This window comes from Diuraphis noxia, unplaced genomic scaffold, assembly GCF_037042655.1.
Source record: "Diuraphis noxia isolate RWA-SAM2 unplaced genomic scaffold, SU_Dnox_SAM2 contig0009, whole genome shotgun sequence".
Lineage (NCBI taxonomy): Eukaryota > Metazoa > Arthropoda > Insecta > Hemiptera > Aphididae > Diuraphis > Diuraphis noxia.
The window spans coordinates 1,888,092-1,905,696 of record NW_028301719.1 but is presented as its reverse complement, the minus strand read 5'-3'; the positions used below and the strand labels follow the sequence as shown (position 1 = coordinate 1,905,696).

The 17,605-nt window shown below is 32.5% G+C and overlaps 1 protein-coding gene across 3 annotated transcripts in view; it reads left to right on the top strand.

Annotated features, from left to right (window-relative positions):
* LOC149054234 (proton-coupled amino acid transporter-like protein pathetic) overlaps window positions 1-17,605 on the top strand; it is a 57,230-nt gene extending 39,625 nt beyond the window's left edge. The window contains exons 1-8 of one of the 3 annotated variants that reach the window (XM_089230487.1): window positions 1,454-1,752; window positions 2,318-2,397; window positions 7,858-7,959; window positions 9,141-9,291; window positions 11,286-11,768; window positions 12,903-13,081; window positions 13,806-13,972; window positions 16,467-17,605. In XM_089230487.1, coding sequence (XP_089086613.1) covers window positions 2,375-2,397; window positions 7,858-7,959; window positions 9,141-9,291; window positions 11,286-11,768; window positions 12,903-13,081; window positions 13,806-13,972; window positions 16,467-16,750 — 1,389 coding nt within the window. In that variant the 5' untranslated portion in view covers window positions 1,454-1,752; window positions 2,318-2,374 and the 3' untranslated portion in view covers window positions 16,751-17,605. Of the gene's footprint in view, window positions 1-1,453; window positions 1,753-2,217; window positions 2,241-2,317; window positions 2,398-7,857; window positions 7,960-9,140; window positions 9,292-11,285; window positions 11,769-12,902; window positions 13,082-13,805; window positions 13,973-16,466 lie in introns of those variants that run through there. The other 2 variants (XM_089230488.1, XM_089230486.1) reach the window with 2 other exon arrangements.

Sequence of the window (17,605 nt, the reverse complement as noted above, 5' to 3'; positions counted from 1 at the left end):
ATGTTAATTAGGTACCTATTGTATTATTATTTTATTTTTTAAATTTATTTATTTTTTGGTTATAAGAGCCCTATACAATCTTTTAAATATTTTTTAATAATATTAATAATATTTTTCAATTTTTTTTTTTTTGATTATACGATCATTAAGATCTCTTAAAATAATTTTTAATAATAATAATAATATTTTTCAATTTTGAAAATTGGGTTTTCTTTATTTTTACGTCTAATACTCTTAATAGTCTCTAGATAAATAGATGTCATAACTCATATTATACACAATATACACGATATGTATATAATTTAGTACATATAGAAGGTATATAAAATTAATTGTCGCAGCTTATATAATGTATCTTATCGGTTTTGCCGCAGATTGTATAATCTTAATTTTTTTTTTGCTGCAGTTTACATATCGACTTTTAGAAAAAGGTTAATTTTGCCGCAGTTTACATACAGCCGAATAAATCGATCTATTCAAACTGTCAATAACCCGTAAAAATAGGTACATAATATGATTATTTCTTATATTCATAAATCTAAAAAAATAGTATTACTTATGTTAATGAAAATTTATTTCATTTTAATAACCGGCCGTGTCTATATCGCGATAGTCTTCGTTGTTATAAAATTGAACTTAAGACCTGAAGCTCTCTGCAGTTGAAATAAAAATAAATATTATATTTTACAGCGTACGTAATAATATTAAAGCTATAATATGATGAGGTCGCTTAAATATTATATTATTTAAAATTTTATAAATTATCAATGTGGTGATTGTTATTGTTTTTTAGAAGCAAAATTTTAAACTATTAAATATTATAATATTAATTGCTATCTACAAAATAGGTCTTCTAAGGGGGCCAAAAAAAAAGAGAAGATTTTGAAGACTGCTCTGATATAGATGTTATATTGTTATAGACGTTTTTTAACTTTTTATATTTTTAGTAGTTATACATGTCGTCGGCGTGTTCCGCAGATACAGCGCAGGTCATATTTAACGATAGGTACACATAATTCCGATATGTCTACTAATTAGGGTATCTATTTTTAGACTGCGAATACAGTGCTGTAGTCGTTCGTTTGCGTTGGTGTCGCACCACGTACCTAACCGTTTTTTTTTTTATTATTAATCATATCTATATATACATATATATCTATATATTTATATTATAATATACTTACCTATGTTGACTATACATCTTATGATAATACTATATACGCATACCTATCTATATTATATAAATAATAATACGTCAGTTAAAAAAAAATATCTCTCATTATCGGCCTGCGCGCACATTCATCGTTTTTTTTTTTTTTTTGTCTTAAATATTCTGCAATACATACATAGATAAGACACGTCTCGGTAAAATATCTCACGTTGCCTACGAACACACACTTCTTGTCGTGGGGCTTAAAAATTATGACGGACGAAGATCTGCGTACAATGGCAGTCGATTCGCAGACGCCTTCATCGTGGCTAATAAAGCACCGAAAGCGACGTCGCGGAAAAAAATTAAAAAAAAAAACAAAACAAAACATTCGTAAACAATAATTTTTCTGGGCCGCCTTAGACATCACGCGGTCGTGTAGTTCATAATACTCGCGAAACCTGCCACAGTAGAACTCTTTCGACGGGCAAACGGTATAGTAGGTATAGTATAGAGGTACTATTTTTGTGCGTTCTTCTACGAAATCCTCGGTCACCGTGCGACGAGTTGGCCGTCGTTGAATACTCATACACCGTAATCCAGTAAGTATATAATTACACGCAATATATAGGTCAAAATTCCATTTAGGGAATAATAAATGTTATTTTTTTCCGTTCGTTTCTCTCGCATCCGCCCCAAGATCGTCGCCGTCGTCATCTACTATTCATATATATGTATATAAATATAATGCATCTTATAATAACAATATGAAATATATTTTAGTGTCCGTCTGGCCGCGCACAAGTGCAGTGTGATCACTAATATAATATACGCCTATAGAGTTTATTTTTAAAAAAGACGCATATTAATTTCTCGTCGGCCAAATAACTTGTCAACGATCCACCTTTTCTTCCTCGCTCTCTCTCCGTCACTTCCTTAGTCAGGTCCCGTCGTCCTCCGAGCGAATGTCGCGCGGCGCACGGTGTCTGTACGTGTAAAATATATAGGTAATGCAAAACATTATATTGAATAGTAATAATAATAACAAAAAACTGTGCCGAAGACACATAATATCAACATTATACTCAGTGTAAAATATTATTATTATTATGATACCTTCTCGAAGAATAAATAATAAATAATATAAATACCGTGGTCGCATTTCAGGGTTCGCAAAACGCAGAGCCGGAACTCCAGTCGTTCCTGTTGGATGACAAGTCCAAGATGAAAGAAGTACCGCAAACTAAGTAAGTTTTGTCATAATACAAATTTATTTATTTATTCAAAAGTTCTCCTTTTTTTTATCTCATCGAAACATGCGATTCAAAATGTCGCCGATGTTAGTTTACATGGTATATACCACGTATACCTAGAAAATAATGTTATTCGGTGGTCAGTGTAAACGATTTTACGCGATGAGAATAAAATAGTTAAGGTTCCTTATACCAATTTAAGTTTAACTGTATATTTACATCTCAGTAACTCGTCCAATCTACTCTTTCGACGATAATCGATTATATTAGCGACGTTTTAATGTTTAATGTTAATGACCGATTTTTTTTTCAATTTTGACGAACACATTTTATTAATTAAAAAAATTAAGACATTTTTATTAGTTGACATTTTGTTACTGCTGGCGAGTTATAATTATTATAATTATTATCTACATACAGTGTGAACACCAATCATATTCATTAATTTTATTATAAAGATCACATTTCTTAATGCTGTGATTTTTTCGTTTAAGAAATTTAAGAAGAGTTCTGATGTGTTACAATTTTGTCTTTAAAATCCTAATTAATTTTATTTTGTGTACATCGTCAATTTGATGACTTTTTTTTTGAAAACTACTTAAATGTATCAAAGTTTAAATTCGAACGATAAGTTTTCGAGTTATTAAAGTTTATCCATAATGAAAATAATAGTTCATGATTAGAAGGTATGACTATCCCGTATGAGGATCACGATAATTTGGTATAGTTTTTGATATTATTAATTCCTAAACATTTTGTTATAATTAGAAAAATTTACCGAGTTAAATAAGTAACAAAAAATATAAGTCATGTATAGGTATAATAATATGTTTTATTAGATAATTTAATAAATATTACATAATAATTATATATTATATATATTTTATGTAAAACCATTATTAAAGACTATCATCCTAAAGCCTGATAATATATATTATAAAGTCTAATGACTCATAATTTTATATATTGATTGAGTTTTGATTTATATACGTCAACATTAAAAAAAATCATGTGAATATCAGATGTTTGTGTCGCGTCGCCCTGCTTAGCTAAATAAGTCTAATAAGTTTTTCTTAATTGAAAAAAAGATGGTCCTTGAGATTAAACTCAAAAATGTCATAAATCAGAGTCAGAACGATTAAATGATACAAAATTTGGTGAGCGCATGCTTAGTGAATCGTTCTGTATAATATACAGTATATTCCTTTTTTTTTTTTTATCCAGAAATGTGGCGCCCGACTAGAGACTACGCCGTCGTCGTTAATTATTAGTTTTAAAAAGCGTGCGCACCGAACTCTGAACCGATATAAATATATAATAATTATTGCTTATACGATCTCGGCGCCGGCGGTGTGCTGCATAGTTATTGATAATCATCATTTAGGGTCCACCACGTATTGTAAAAAAAAATATATAATATGTAGCAATTCCTAAGTATGATCGTCGATGTCGAAGTGATGTGTAGCCGTGGTATATGGTTCGATTGACGTTTGAAATTTTGCAGTCAGATGTAGTTCAAATGGTATGGTGCAGATAGATTATTACCCTGGTACTGGTCAGCCCAGGCAGGTTAGCAAGTAATGCAACCACACGTGTTCTCGAGGGGGGTGGGTGTATATTACTGCAGGTTTCACTGGGAAGTTTATAAATTTACAACATAAACTATTGATCATAATAATTAATTTCCTTGAACTGGTACAGTGAATAATAAATGAAAATATTTTTAAAAAAATAAAAAATTGGGTGGGTGTCGGGTGGGTGGCTTACTTTTTTTTAAATACATGTGCTCTTATAATATTAACATTATTGCGTACGATTTCGGCGCCGGCGGTGTGCTGCATAGTTATTGATTATCACTTCGGGTCCACCACGATTAAAAAATAAAAAATTGTAATAATATCGATGTCTTTCCTAATTATATATCCGTTGATGTCGATGTGATTGTGATGTGTAGTTGTGATAAATGATTCGATTGACGTCTGCAATTTGCAGTCGGATATGGTTCGCATGGTATCGCGTGGATTACCCTGGTACTGGTTCCTTATATTTTGGCGTACAGGCTGCTGGTTTACTGCCGTCGACTGATTTTGTGACTTTGGCATTCGCGACGTCTGTTGCACACCAAGGCCGCCGCGTACATTCTTTTGCAATGTTATTTCTACGTACCATGGACAGAAGACAGAACAGATTATTTTAGCACCGTTGAGTCTCGATAAGACTCGAACCTCGATAACTCGAATTTCGAACTTCTCACCTATTGAAGTGCGTAACACGAAAAATTCAAAAGTCGAATTTATAGTTGTCCCAATTATTATTATTATTATTTTTTTTTATTAACAAAACAACGTCCGCGGCTTCTATGGACATTGGACGAACATTATGTTATACAGTATAATACATGATTAGATATTTTTACACATAAATACAATAAAGAAAAAAGAGAAAAGGAAAAGACTGTGTGTTAATATAGATTACATTTTGTCGTGTAGTCCTGTGTTGTGGAGAAATTCCAGGGTCGTTGTGAGATTGCTCTGCTCGGGGCTGAGTGATTCAAAGACATGGTCCAGAAGGTTCAGTTCTCCCTTTCTTTTTCGTAGCATCGGAATTCCGTGAGGATGTGTTTGACGGTAAGTGGGGAACCGCAGTAGTTATTACAGTTGAGGGGTTCTTCTCTCTTCATCAGGTGTTGGTGAGGGGTGATATATGTGTGTCCTATCCTAATCCGAGCAATATGGCTGTTTCCTGTTTCCTGGAGATGTTTCCTAGCAGGGAACGACCAAGGGTATGTGGTTCTTTTGATCTCGTGTAATTTGGTCGTCTCTTCTTCCCATTTGTTTTTTCATTGGTCGTGTGTTTCTATAGCAATGATTCTCTCAACGTCCTGGTATGTAAAATCCTGGGACGTAAGAGGGTTATTGGCTAGGTGAGCAAGTTTGGCGGCCTTGTTAGCGAGTTCATTGCCTTCTATATCACAGTGGCCGGGAATCCACATGTAGGATATTTGTTTATCGACAAGGGTAGCGGTAGTATGAGCATTGTGATTTTTCTAGCGAAGTCGGTTGGTTTCCACTGGTTCTGGATGCTCATGAGGGTGGAAAGTGAGTTGCTAAAGATAATGATCTGGTCAGTCTAAACTTTGTGTGTAACAAACTCAATGGGTTTGAAGATGGTTAGTTAAAAATTATTGTTCCCATTCAGGGTCGATGTATACCTCATACAGAACACGTCTTTAAGAAGTGATAAAAAATTCGTTTTCTCGAAGTTTTTGAGTTCTCTAGAATCGACTGTATTCAGCGTAGTTTGGTATCTAATCAAGTTTTGTCGTCGCATGTTCGAATTGGCTGTGAGTGATTGTAATACGTAAGGCCATTCGACGGAAACCGTATCTGTTTGTTATGATGATGATGAACATTATTTTAGACGCTCTATAAACATTTACGCTTTATTAACAACGCCATATTGGTATTATTGTTATCGTTTGTTGTTATTACTTATACTTTCGACCTGACGACATTGTTTGATAATATTAATATGACGTCGGTTCTAAAACACGCCATTATAAGACAACAGACTATACGCTTTATTGTTATTGATTTAATTCATTAAATAAACAACACGGCTGGAAAATGGAAAAACAAAACGGCCCATCTTGTGTGTATTATTTAATATATTTTATGTTCTGCGATTATTTTATAATAATGATAATAATAATATGACATTATCATTATCATCAGGCCTTGAACACAATTGATATCATTATCTTACACTGTATAAGTCCGAACAACCGAGTGTGATGTGGCTTCAACTACCCATTACCACAGATCAAATGAACATGCATTTTAGAGATGTTACGAACTATAATATTTAACGTCAAACCGAACCAGAACCGAACTTATCTTTAAATAAACGAACTCAAACAGATTCGAACCTAAACTATTTAAATTGAACCTGAACCGAATCGAACTCTAATGGAACCTTAAAAAAGTCAAACTTGGATATTGTTTTATTTAAAATTTAATTATTAATTTTTTATTTTTCTGGTTGGATTATTGAATCGAACTATTAAGTATTTGGCTCAGTTCGATTATTTGGAATTTCCAGTTCAATAATCGAACAGTTCGAAACATCTCTAATTAATTTAAATTTAAAATTATTTCATCTGTGGTAGTACTACTGGATGAGTAGCGTGATTTTTTTTTTATAAGCATTTAAAGTTCAAATTTTGGCTAATTACCTAAGAATCACGAAAATTTGCAAATTATTTTAAGTTAGAAATTCATAAAAAAATTTCTTTTTAAATCTAAGATTGGAAAATTTAATACAAGATTCCTTATAAGTTATAAGTTAGTCAATATTTATCACAAAAAAAAAAAAAAATGATCACCAGAAATGCAAACTAAATTTTTATGAGCGTTTGATATTAATTAAACGACAAAAAAAAAATTCCATCGGAAAGTCAAATATTTTAATAAATATTAATAATAACTAATAAGTAATAATAATCTATAATATATCCTTAACGGATAAACCGTCTTCGCTCAGAATCGTTTTTCGTATACAATGATATAATATCATTAGATTCAAATTTAATTCCATCCATTACAGTAACCCACTTGTACCTACAGTACAGCAGAGCGACATCCACGATTTACCCGCTTTTTTATATGTGCTAATTTAAAAAAAAAAAATTACGAATATAAATTGTTAAAATATATTTAAAAGATAGTATAGTTCGCGTCGCAAACGTTCTTTTGAGAAAACAAAATTGTTATTATACCAAAACAACAATTTTGTTTTCTAGGTGATATTTTATGGTAAAATAATACATTTTTTTCTAATCGGCTTAACTCAAACATTTATTTCATATTCCGATGAATAATTTAAGTACCGCAATCGTCTACCGTCATAAAAGTGTTCTTGTTTTCCGTTTTAAAAATAAACGCTCGTCATATATTCGATAGGTATAATATTATGTTTCGGTTCGACTACTTTGAAGATAATATAACAATATAACCACAAAATAATATACATAAATTATAGATAGGTACTCTCATTTTTATTCATTGACTGTTGATTCGTAGGTATAATATTTTATGAATGTTTTACTATACAAAATGTGTTATTGGTAACCTATACCTAGTACCTACAACTACTTTACAAAGAATCACAAGTAATAATATTATCTAATTGAATATTTTGGTTTTGATTCGGCATAACAGTGTTTTACGAAGTTATTCAAGCAAACTTTTTGTTTGATTATTCTAATAATTAATCGTTTTCAATTCGATTATTTTTAAATCAACTTTTTTGCGGTTATAATTCGTAACCAATTAAATCAATAAATGAGAATGATAATGACCACGTGCACGGGCAGTGTTTATAAAAACGACTATTATTTCATTTAAAATCATAACATATTATGTTTATTAATAATACCGTACATGTTCATTTCAGACGAAAATCTAGCAAAAACCAAGAGAAAAGTGAAGTCTTGCACCTCAATGGCAACGACTACTTCGATCCATTCCTCGAGAGAAACTTGGAACATCCGACCACGTGAGTGTAGCACCTATATTTACATACAATATCTGACACTGAAATTGTGTAGTCGAATACAAAATATACAATATCACATTTTTATATAATAATTATAAATATTATCATTGACTTGATTGACTTGACCAATATAATCAGTTTGTACCGATTTGATGCAATCATAACAATAACTCACATAAATAATTATTTGAAATTATATAGGGTGATATTTTATGCAAGTTCATCCAATTTTTATGCTCAAATCACGCATATTTACAAATTTAGATTTTTCGAATTTTTTAATACCTACACTTTTAAATCATATTTTCGAATATTTGAGATTTTTTTTACTACATACTATAAGGATGATCTTGTGACAATACAAACTTTTGTTCTTCAAATATTATAACCTCTTTTTTTCACTTTTAGTTATTATTCAGCAGATATTCTTCTTGAAAATGTCGATTTATCTATAAGACTATATAAATAAAAATTCTAGCAAGTACTTTTTGAGTTATGTAACTTTGTGTTCTAAGGTCAATATGTCTATATGGTAATGGGCTGAGTTAGATACGGAGGCTTAGATAATTTGAAAATGTTGGTAATAACTATTAATTTATATTTATCAATATAAAAAATTTGTAAAAATGGTCTAAGTATAATACATTTTGCGTTTAATATTACATTTAAGTTACATACATTTAAAAGAACAAAAATCATTTTGTAGGATTATTATTCCTTAGTAATAACATTTAATAATTCAGAAACTACTCATTAGAATTTTACAATTTAATACACTCGAATCCAAACTTACAAATTTTCAAGAAAATCATCGGTTATATAATTTTCAGTAAAAAAGAGAGGTTGTCCTCGTTTGAAAAAATAGAAGTTTGTATCGTCACAGGAAAGTCCTCAAGTAATTTTAAAAAATTTGGAAATTTGAAAATGTGGTCTGTGGGTGTAGATAAAAATTCGAAAAATCAGAATTCGAAAACATGTACTATTAGAGGGATGGGGGTAAGTATCATGCTTATAAAATCACCATGTTCACATGTTATACTCTAATTATTTTACTACGAATTGCATAATTGCTATATTTGCAGATTCTTAATCGTTTTTTCGGGCTTGTACCCTGCCATTTATACAAATAGATATACATATGTAAGTAAATAATATCATGAAAATTATTTCGATTTTTACAGCAACGGAGAGACCTTAACTCATTTACTCAAAGCGTCTTTGGGAACCGGAATCTTGGCCATGCCACAAGCTTTCCAGTGCTCGGGACTTATAACCGGAATTTTCGCAACGGTGTTTGTGTCGTTTGTGTGCACATTTTGTTCGTACTCACTGGTTAGTGCACGCACGTGTTAAATATTATATAATATATATACATTATATTGTTATGTACCTTGTAGATTCTTTTTTAAATTGAAATCAGTCTAAGGTAGCAGCTAGGTATCGTTTAAAACAGTGGGTTTCCAAACTATAGCCCCGCCAAGATTTTCGAACCGGCCATGTATTGATAGAATTTTGAGAGGGGGGGGGGTTAAGTGACTTAGCCCCTTTAAAAACGTTGTATTTTAATAATTGAAGTATTAAATTCTATTCATTATAATTACGTAATTAATCTACAAGTTACACTAAACGTTGTTTGAGGAAATTATTTTGTTGAGTTTAAACAACGATTCATTGTTCGTGTGTTGTTATCGTATTACTTGTACATAACATAATATAATATATTAATATCGATAGTTTACACGGTAAAACAACCTTGTAAGTCGATTTTACCCAATTGTACAGAAGCTTAAAACTGTATTAAATCGATATTTATCTTCTATATTTATCAGTTTTTGCTTTTGTGCAGTATATTATCTTACAAATATATCTGGAAAAAAATTGTGATATCAAAATGCACTGTGTATTCAAGAAAAAAAAATTATTTATTTTTTGTTGACAATTTCGATTAATTAGGTTTAGTCGTGTAAGCGAGAGGTCATCTTCAGAAACGAAGAAGAATTTGCTTAGAACTTTTTCGAGTAAAGATAAATTTACCAATTTATCAATAATTTATATTCAACGGGATTCGTCGAACGAACTAATTTTGAATAAATTTCCAATTTCAAATCGTTGGTTACAAATTATAATGTAATAGATTATAAATATGTAAATCCATACCAACATTTTGTTATTTGTTTTAGTCAAATATTTTTCATTTTAGTAAAACATAATATATAGAAAATTACTAGAAAAGTTGGTGACAAAAATATGATATTGGTATTTGCTCGGGGGGTGAGGGGGCAGAGCATCTCCACGGGTCTCTGTTTCATTTAAATATGTAAAGCCCCTCCAAGTTAAAAACTGAAATTGTACTTGTGACTGTTAATAAGCTAATTAATGTTCTAAAATATAATATATTTACCTAGTATAATTTTACTCATTGAAATAATTTTTAAATCTTCAATTTCATTACCTCATCTCTATTCTCTACCACTAGCTAAAAAATGTTTTGCCGTTATGCCGAAGCGTATCACTACTGCAGATTTTGTCTGCCGTAAAAAAAAAAAAATTAGGTTTCATTTTAATCATTTGTAACGTCACAATAAATATAAACCAATCGAAAAACTTTAATTGGACATAAAATACATCCATGCCCTACGAGACTTGAATATGTCTCCATTTTAATGTTCGCGATTATCTAGCTCAGAATATAATATATTAATATTACTACAAGGCACAAAAGCAAACATCGATTTACAAACTTCCGACCTGGTCAGAGATAATATTGTTGCTCTATTTTTATGCGACTACGTAATTCGTTAAAAACTATAAACATTTATACCATGTAGCAGTGCAATGGTGCTTAGAGCTCTAAAATTTCATGAAATTTATTTTCTTGAAATATTTCATTCATGTAGAAAATAAAAAAACAAAATGTATGTAATACAATAGGTATATATATATATATATTATTATGTCTATAGGTTAGTATCAAGTCATACTACTTTGTTTGAGAATTGCTATATTATTTTGTAATGAGTTAATTGAATTGCGACTTGTAAACTAAGTGGGCAAACTGCTTTTTGAGATATATAGTTCGACATCAACGATATACCTATTTATGTGTAGTCATTTAGGAAAGTTAAGTAGTGATTACGATCCACTGTTGCGGCACTGCGCACACATATTTATTTAAAAGTTTTTAAAAATTTTTTTTTTTCTTTACATCGTCGTTCCTATATATAGATTTGTTTAGTTAAAACACATTTTTACTTACGTACCTATATCGCGCGCACTGCAAAAAGCCAAAAACAATAATATTACATTATTCTCCGGTCGTTTCGCAGGTTAAATGTGCCCACACGCTGTACAGGCGTACCAAAGTGACGGCCATGGGCTACGCGGACGTGGCCGAAGTGGCGTTCGCCAACGGACCCGCATGGTCCCAAAAGTTCTCGTCGCTCACCCGGCAGTCGGTGCTCTGGCTGCTGTTCGTCACGTACTTCGGTACGTGCAGCGTGTACACGGTGATCATCGCCTCTAACTTCGAACAGCTGTTCGCCCACCACATGGGTTTCTCGCCGAACATCCGGTACTTCATCGCCGTGTTGCTCTTGCCGCTCGTACTGCTCAGCTACGTGCCCAACCTCAAGTACCTGGCGCCCGTGTCCATGGTCGCCAACCTGCTGATGGCCGTCGGTCTGGGCATCACTTTCTATTACACGCTCAACGGCATACCCAGCATTTCTGAAAGGCCTGTCGTGGGGTCTTTGGAAACGTTTCCGACGTTCTTCTGCCTCACCGTGTTCGCCATGGAAGCCATCGGAGTGGTGCGTAAATGATAATAATTAATGTGGCTTGATGAGTCGCGGTCGTACGCTCAATCTGCGGAAACGCACTGAGCGTACGTGCCGGCCACAGTTGCTAGCTCTCGGATGGGTGACCACCCAAGATTTTTAGCAAAATATCCTTGCCACACATACACAAACACGTGTTACAACCCTATCCACTTAAAAACCTACAAACAAATACTCAAAACTAACCCCTACCGTACCACCCCACACCCAATGGTCTATGTTGCCGAAGGTTCCCCTTAAAAAAAAAAAAATAAACTGCAGTTGAAGTTAGTTGGGTTGCTGTTCAATCATTATATTTCACGTTTTAAATCGATTATTTCAATTGATTGGAAATTAAAATTTAAACTGAAAATCGATTGTTTAACGGATTAATCGATTTTTTGGTGTGTGGTCTAAACATATGAACACAAAACTGGAATAGAATGCAAAATGCTTAAAGTGCTAAAAATAGAATTTAATTCGAACCGTAAAAAACAAAAAACGGTTAATCGCTTTGATTGAAAAATTCAATTACTTGGTTAATCGAATTTTATAAAAACTGTAAAATAATCGATTAATCGAAATAACCAATTACCGATACACACATTTTTTCTTCCGAACATAATTTCGTCGACTGTTATACTTCCGATAATATTACTTATTGTAATCAATAGTCTTATAAGTTAGTGCATATATAGTGTGTTACCTTGAAAGCTCTTTTTGAGTGTTTATTTATTACTTTTGCTGTTTTACTTTACCTATATTATAACTGTGTATAGTTTTACCAAAAAATTTGTTTTTTTTTTTTAAACATAAAATCACCCAAGTCGTTATAAATCGTCTTCGCTGCGTTGAAGTCACTTTTTCATGCGTTCGAGTCGACGAAGTCGCATTAATATCTCTGCGTTTTTACTGCAGATGCCATATATATATAACATTGCGGTCTTGTCGATTTTCCTGTTCGTCTATATTATCGTGTTGTGTTTATTATTTTATATTTTAAAATAACGCCAAGCCGAAGCGGCGGCTTTAGTCTTGTATAATGTATACATATAATTACCTATAGGTAACATGTGTTTTATATTATAACATTTAAAAAAAAGTGTACTTTATATTTTATCGCTGCAGGTGATGCCGTTGGAAAACAACATGAAAACGCCCAGACAATTTTTGGGGGTTTTCGGCGTGCTGAACGTCGGCATGGGCGGCGTGACCGTCGTATACATTTTGTTGGGTTTCCTCGGTTTCTTGAAGTACGGTGATGAAACGAAATCGAGCATAACGCTCAACCTACCCACCGAAGACGTGTGAGTATTAGAGTATAACTGCATATCATTCTATGTAACTTTTCATCCAAATGTCTTAGAATTTTTACCGTATATCGTTCGCGACTACCGCCAAAATCCAAGATGTATCACTCTCATATACTTGCAGCATACCCGTACTTAGTATATTTTATTATAAATATATTATATATATATATATATAGCTTCAATAAGTAACAACGAATATGGCAACGATTCGGAACGATAACGTAGTGTGCTGATGACACTCGCAGACAATGGCGCGGGCGTAGCCAGGAATTTCGTTTGGTTGGGGGAGGGGAGAGGTTAAGTCCCATAAAAAAGTCTCCGCTAAACTGTCCTTATTCATTCGCAAATTTTGTAAAATCATTTATTCATTTGTCCAATACAATATTATGATTTAGAGTAAAATAATAAACTCAGTCAATATTATAGGCGGGCCACTGAATCCAGAATGTGCGAAGAGTATCGCGTTACACGATTATTTATTAAAAAACAAACATTTTTTTATATATTTTTGGTGGCCTCCATTATCAAAACGAGATTTGTCGAGACCTGGAACTCCTCATTGGCTCACACATCATTCAGGTCACCTGATGCATTACTGCAGGATGCACTATCGTTCATATAGTGTGCTTTGCGACGATCGCGTAAAAAATTTAAGCGATTTTCAATTATTGCAATCTATTAATATTTGTTTGTTTATTTTTGTGTTTGTTTGTTGCAGTGCCGCTCAAGTAGCCAAGGTATGCATAAGCTTGGCGGTGTTCTGCACGTACGGTCTACAGTTTTTCGTATGTTTGGAAATCGCGTGGACCAAAATCCAAGAAAATTTTGAAAAAGCTACAATCTACCATAATTACGTATTAAGAACGGTTTTGGTGACCATGTCTGGTAAGTAACGAATAACGATACCTAATTATACCGCGAACGCGCAAATTTCAAATCGGTATTGATCTATTTTTATTTTATTATTATTTTACTGGTTTTCCATCGAAAGAAAAAATGCGATTTTATATATTATTAATAAACTCAAAAAATTAAATTTCTCTGTTTCTCGTCGTTGTTCATTTTTTCAAGACGTTGATACGTAGAAAGTAATTTGTTTTTCAAATACAAATTGGTTCGGTTTTTGTCAAAAAGAGTAGTAGACAACTTTTAAGAACGTTATTTATAATGATGAGTAGGGTTAGAATCACTTTAAATAGAGTCAAATGTCCAATTTTTTTTTTCGTTCAGTTGACCTACTTCATGTATTTAATTTAATTTTTCTTAACGTCTACGTACGCGATGTCTGTGATGTGTACGTTAAAACGTGCACACTATGCGTACAATTTTAGCCTTTAGAACATTTTAGAATACCATAACAGCTGCATACCAAATCCTCCTCTAACGAAGACTTGCGCGAATCAAAAATTAATGATTTAAAAAAAAAAAATTTAGTATTTAAAACTTAATATAATATAATCGTTTGATATCGTTAAATTATTAGGATACGCGTTTAGTTATACGTAACATATACTCGTACATTTAGTATAAATACTGAAATTTGAAATGTTTCACTTAAAATTTTTAATTTTGCTTTCCCTTAAGTTTTGCAATTAATGTTTAAAGAAATAAAATTTTGTTCACTTCAGAATCATTTGTCAGTATAGGTTATCGCATATCGATTTTTTCTGTATGGAAATTAGAAATTGGCTGGGTTATTATTTATTTAAATACCTGCGTGACAAAAACTTTTTTTGGAGAGAGAGAGATGTAAAGGAACTATATGATATTAATATAAAATATTAAAAATTTTAAGGAACATACCAAATTCAAAGATAAATAATACTATCTAATAAGTTTTTATTGATATATATTCTAATTTTAATGTAAATTATTTAAACAGTGTAGAATTATATACAGGGTGATTCTTTTATCAATAAACAACACTCATTATTTAATAAATATTTTTAAATATTTTTTATCCTTATCATTTTTTAAGTTTTTTACTTTTTTGAATAGAGTTTTAATTTCATATTCCAAAGCAGAATATTTTTCTAAGTATTTTGATTCATAAAAATCGAATTTAGGACGAGTAGTTTATGAGTTATAAATATTTTAAGTTTAGACAAGCGGAGTAGTGGACAAACATTTTGCGGGGTAACCCCGTACCACTCCACTCTGCCAATCTAAACTCTTTAAATACTTATAACTCATAAACTACAAGCGCTAAATTCGAAATTTTAACGTAATAATTAATAAAAAAAATAGCTTTATTAATTTATGAAATTTTAAGTCTATATAGGTTACCATTTGAAAATCAAAAGTTGATAGTGGTTTACCTAATAAATATAAGGGTGATAAATATACAATTCAAGAAGAGTGTAAATCTACAATTTTGAAAAAAAAAAAATTTGAAAAAAGTCAATACTTTTTGAAAAAATGAGTGTTGTTTGATAAATCAATCACACCCTATATATTACATTTTTAAAATGTTAATAAATTGCTTGAAATTAAAATATCAATCAATAAAAACACATGAGTAGCTCTGTATAATATAATTGTATCATTATTTGTTTCTTGCTTTTGGATTTTCTATCGGGGACTACTCTAATATGCTAATTAGGGTAGTAGGTATCTGGTATATGATAACATTATTATATCTGGACGGTTTGCGGACGCATGCTAGTCCTAGCCCCCTCCCCCCCCCCCCCTAACACCTTACATACATATTTTGTACTGAAATATCAGTGGTGTCTTTCTAATGGGTGGAGAGGGGGGGGGGTGGAGAACCTATGCCTTGTTAAGTGCGGTCAGTTAGGGTAACCAAATATTTCTATTTTGGATTTAATTTTTGATTTTCATTTGAAGCATGTCCTCCGCCAATACCTAAAGGTCTATGTACGCCCTTCCCCTCCACCGCTAACGACTGCAACAATGTGCTGCGGTACCAGTGGCGTAACTTGGAATTGGTTCTGGGGTGGGCAATCCCCTCGACCAATGCATTTATCAAATTGGTATTGATAATTATCAAATTCGCTAAATAGAAAATTTAGCCTTACAATTTTCTTGTCATGTATAATAATTATTGAGGTATCGTAGTTTTAAACTAGTGAAACAAAAAAAATCTCAACTATGATATAATGTCCATGAAATTCTTATTTTTGATTTTAAAATCTTAAATTTTTTTTAAAGCCAAATGTTTACTACCTAATTTAATTATGGTTAATTAAAAAAAAAAAAAGATCTTGGGAGGTATTATAAGTTATAACCTCATATATACCCCCCCCCCCCCATAATTATGGAACTGTTTACGGTACTATGCCCATGTTGCACTTGATGTCTTATAATTTTTTACAACAATAACAACAACGCGTGTGTGCACTTTTGTTTTGTTTCGTAGTGGCGATAGCGGTGGCCGTACCGACAATCGGCCCGTTCATCGGACTCATCGGCGCCTTCTGTTTCTCGCTGCTCGGCATCATCGTACCGGTAATCATCGAGTTCGCCACGTACTGGGACAAGGTGACCGTCTGGATGACCATCCGGAACGCGGTGCTGATCGCCGTCGGCATCCTGGCGCTGGTCTTCGGCACGTCCAGCAGCGTGGCCGACATTATCACCGCGTACGTGCCCGTCCCCGAACTGGCCATCAACGCCACGGGCACGCACACGGCTGCTCAATGACCGGATGTCTGGCCACACCGTCGACCACTGCAACCGCCCCACTTCCCCTCCCCAAATCACCCTCACCCTACACACACACACACTCAAAACTCGAGACTTCCGGTCGTGCCGACGCGCATCGTCGTACACCGTTACGATAATAATTACGAGTATAATATTTTATACTCACCCACCTACACACACACACACACACATTTTGTACATATATATATATATAACGATATGATGTTATATATGTATGTTTATTAACGAGTGTATACGTATTGAAAATATATAAATCTCACTTTGGCCGTGACGGGGTCGGGCGACGACTCGCAAGGATCGCCGACAACTGATAACTGATCAATTGTGTCGTATGTGTAGTCATCGTTTCCTCCGACGTGCGCCCGCCGACCACTGAGCGTAGTACTCGTGCGCATGCGATTTCGGCGGGCACATGATAATAATATGATGTATAGGCGACAGACATACTATGTAACATTATGATATATTATTTTTTAGGGCACACTCGCACATCGAAAAAAAAATGTTTAAGTATTATATTTATATTATTATATTTTAATTTTAATTTATTTTCTAAACATAATAATTATATGTCAGAGACTTAAGATTAATCATTTATTTTATTGTACGATCGGTTTTTTTTTCATTCGATCTAGACATGCGCTTCGCAATATATTATATGATATTATAAACAAACAAATGTTTTTCATTTTTTTTTTTTTATATATATTTATATATTGTATTTTAATCGCATGTTGGATTTAAGTATAAATAAGGTATTACAATGTTGTATGTTATTCTTTTGATACATAATGATAATTAATATAATATAATTAAAAATTATTTCAAAAA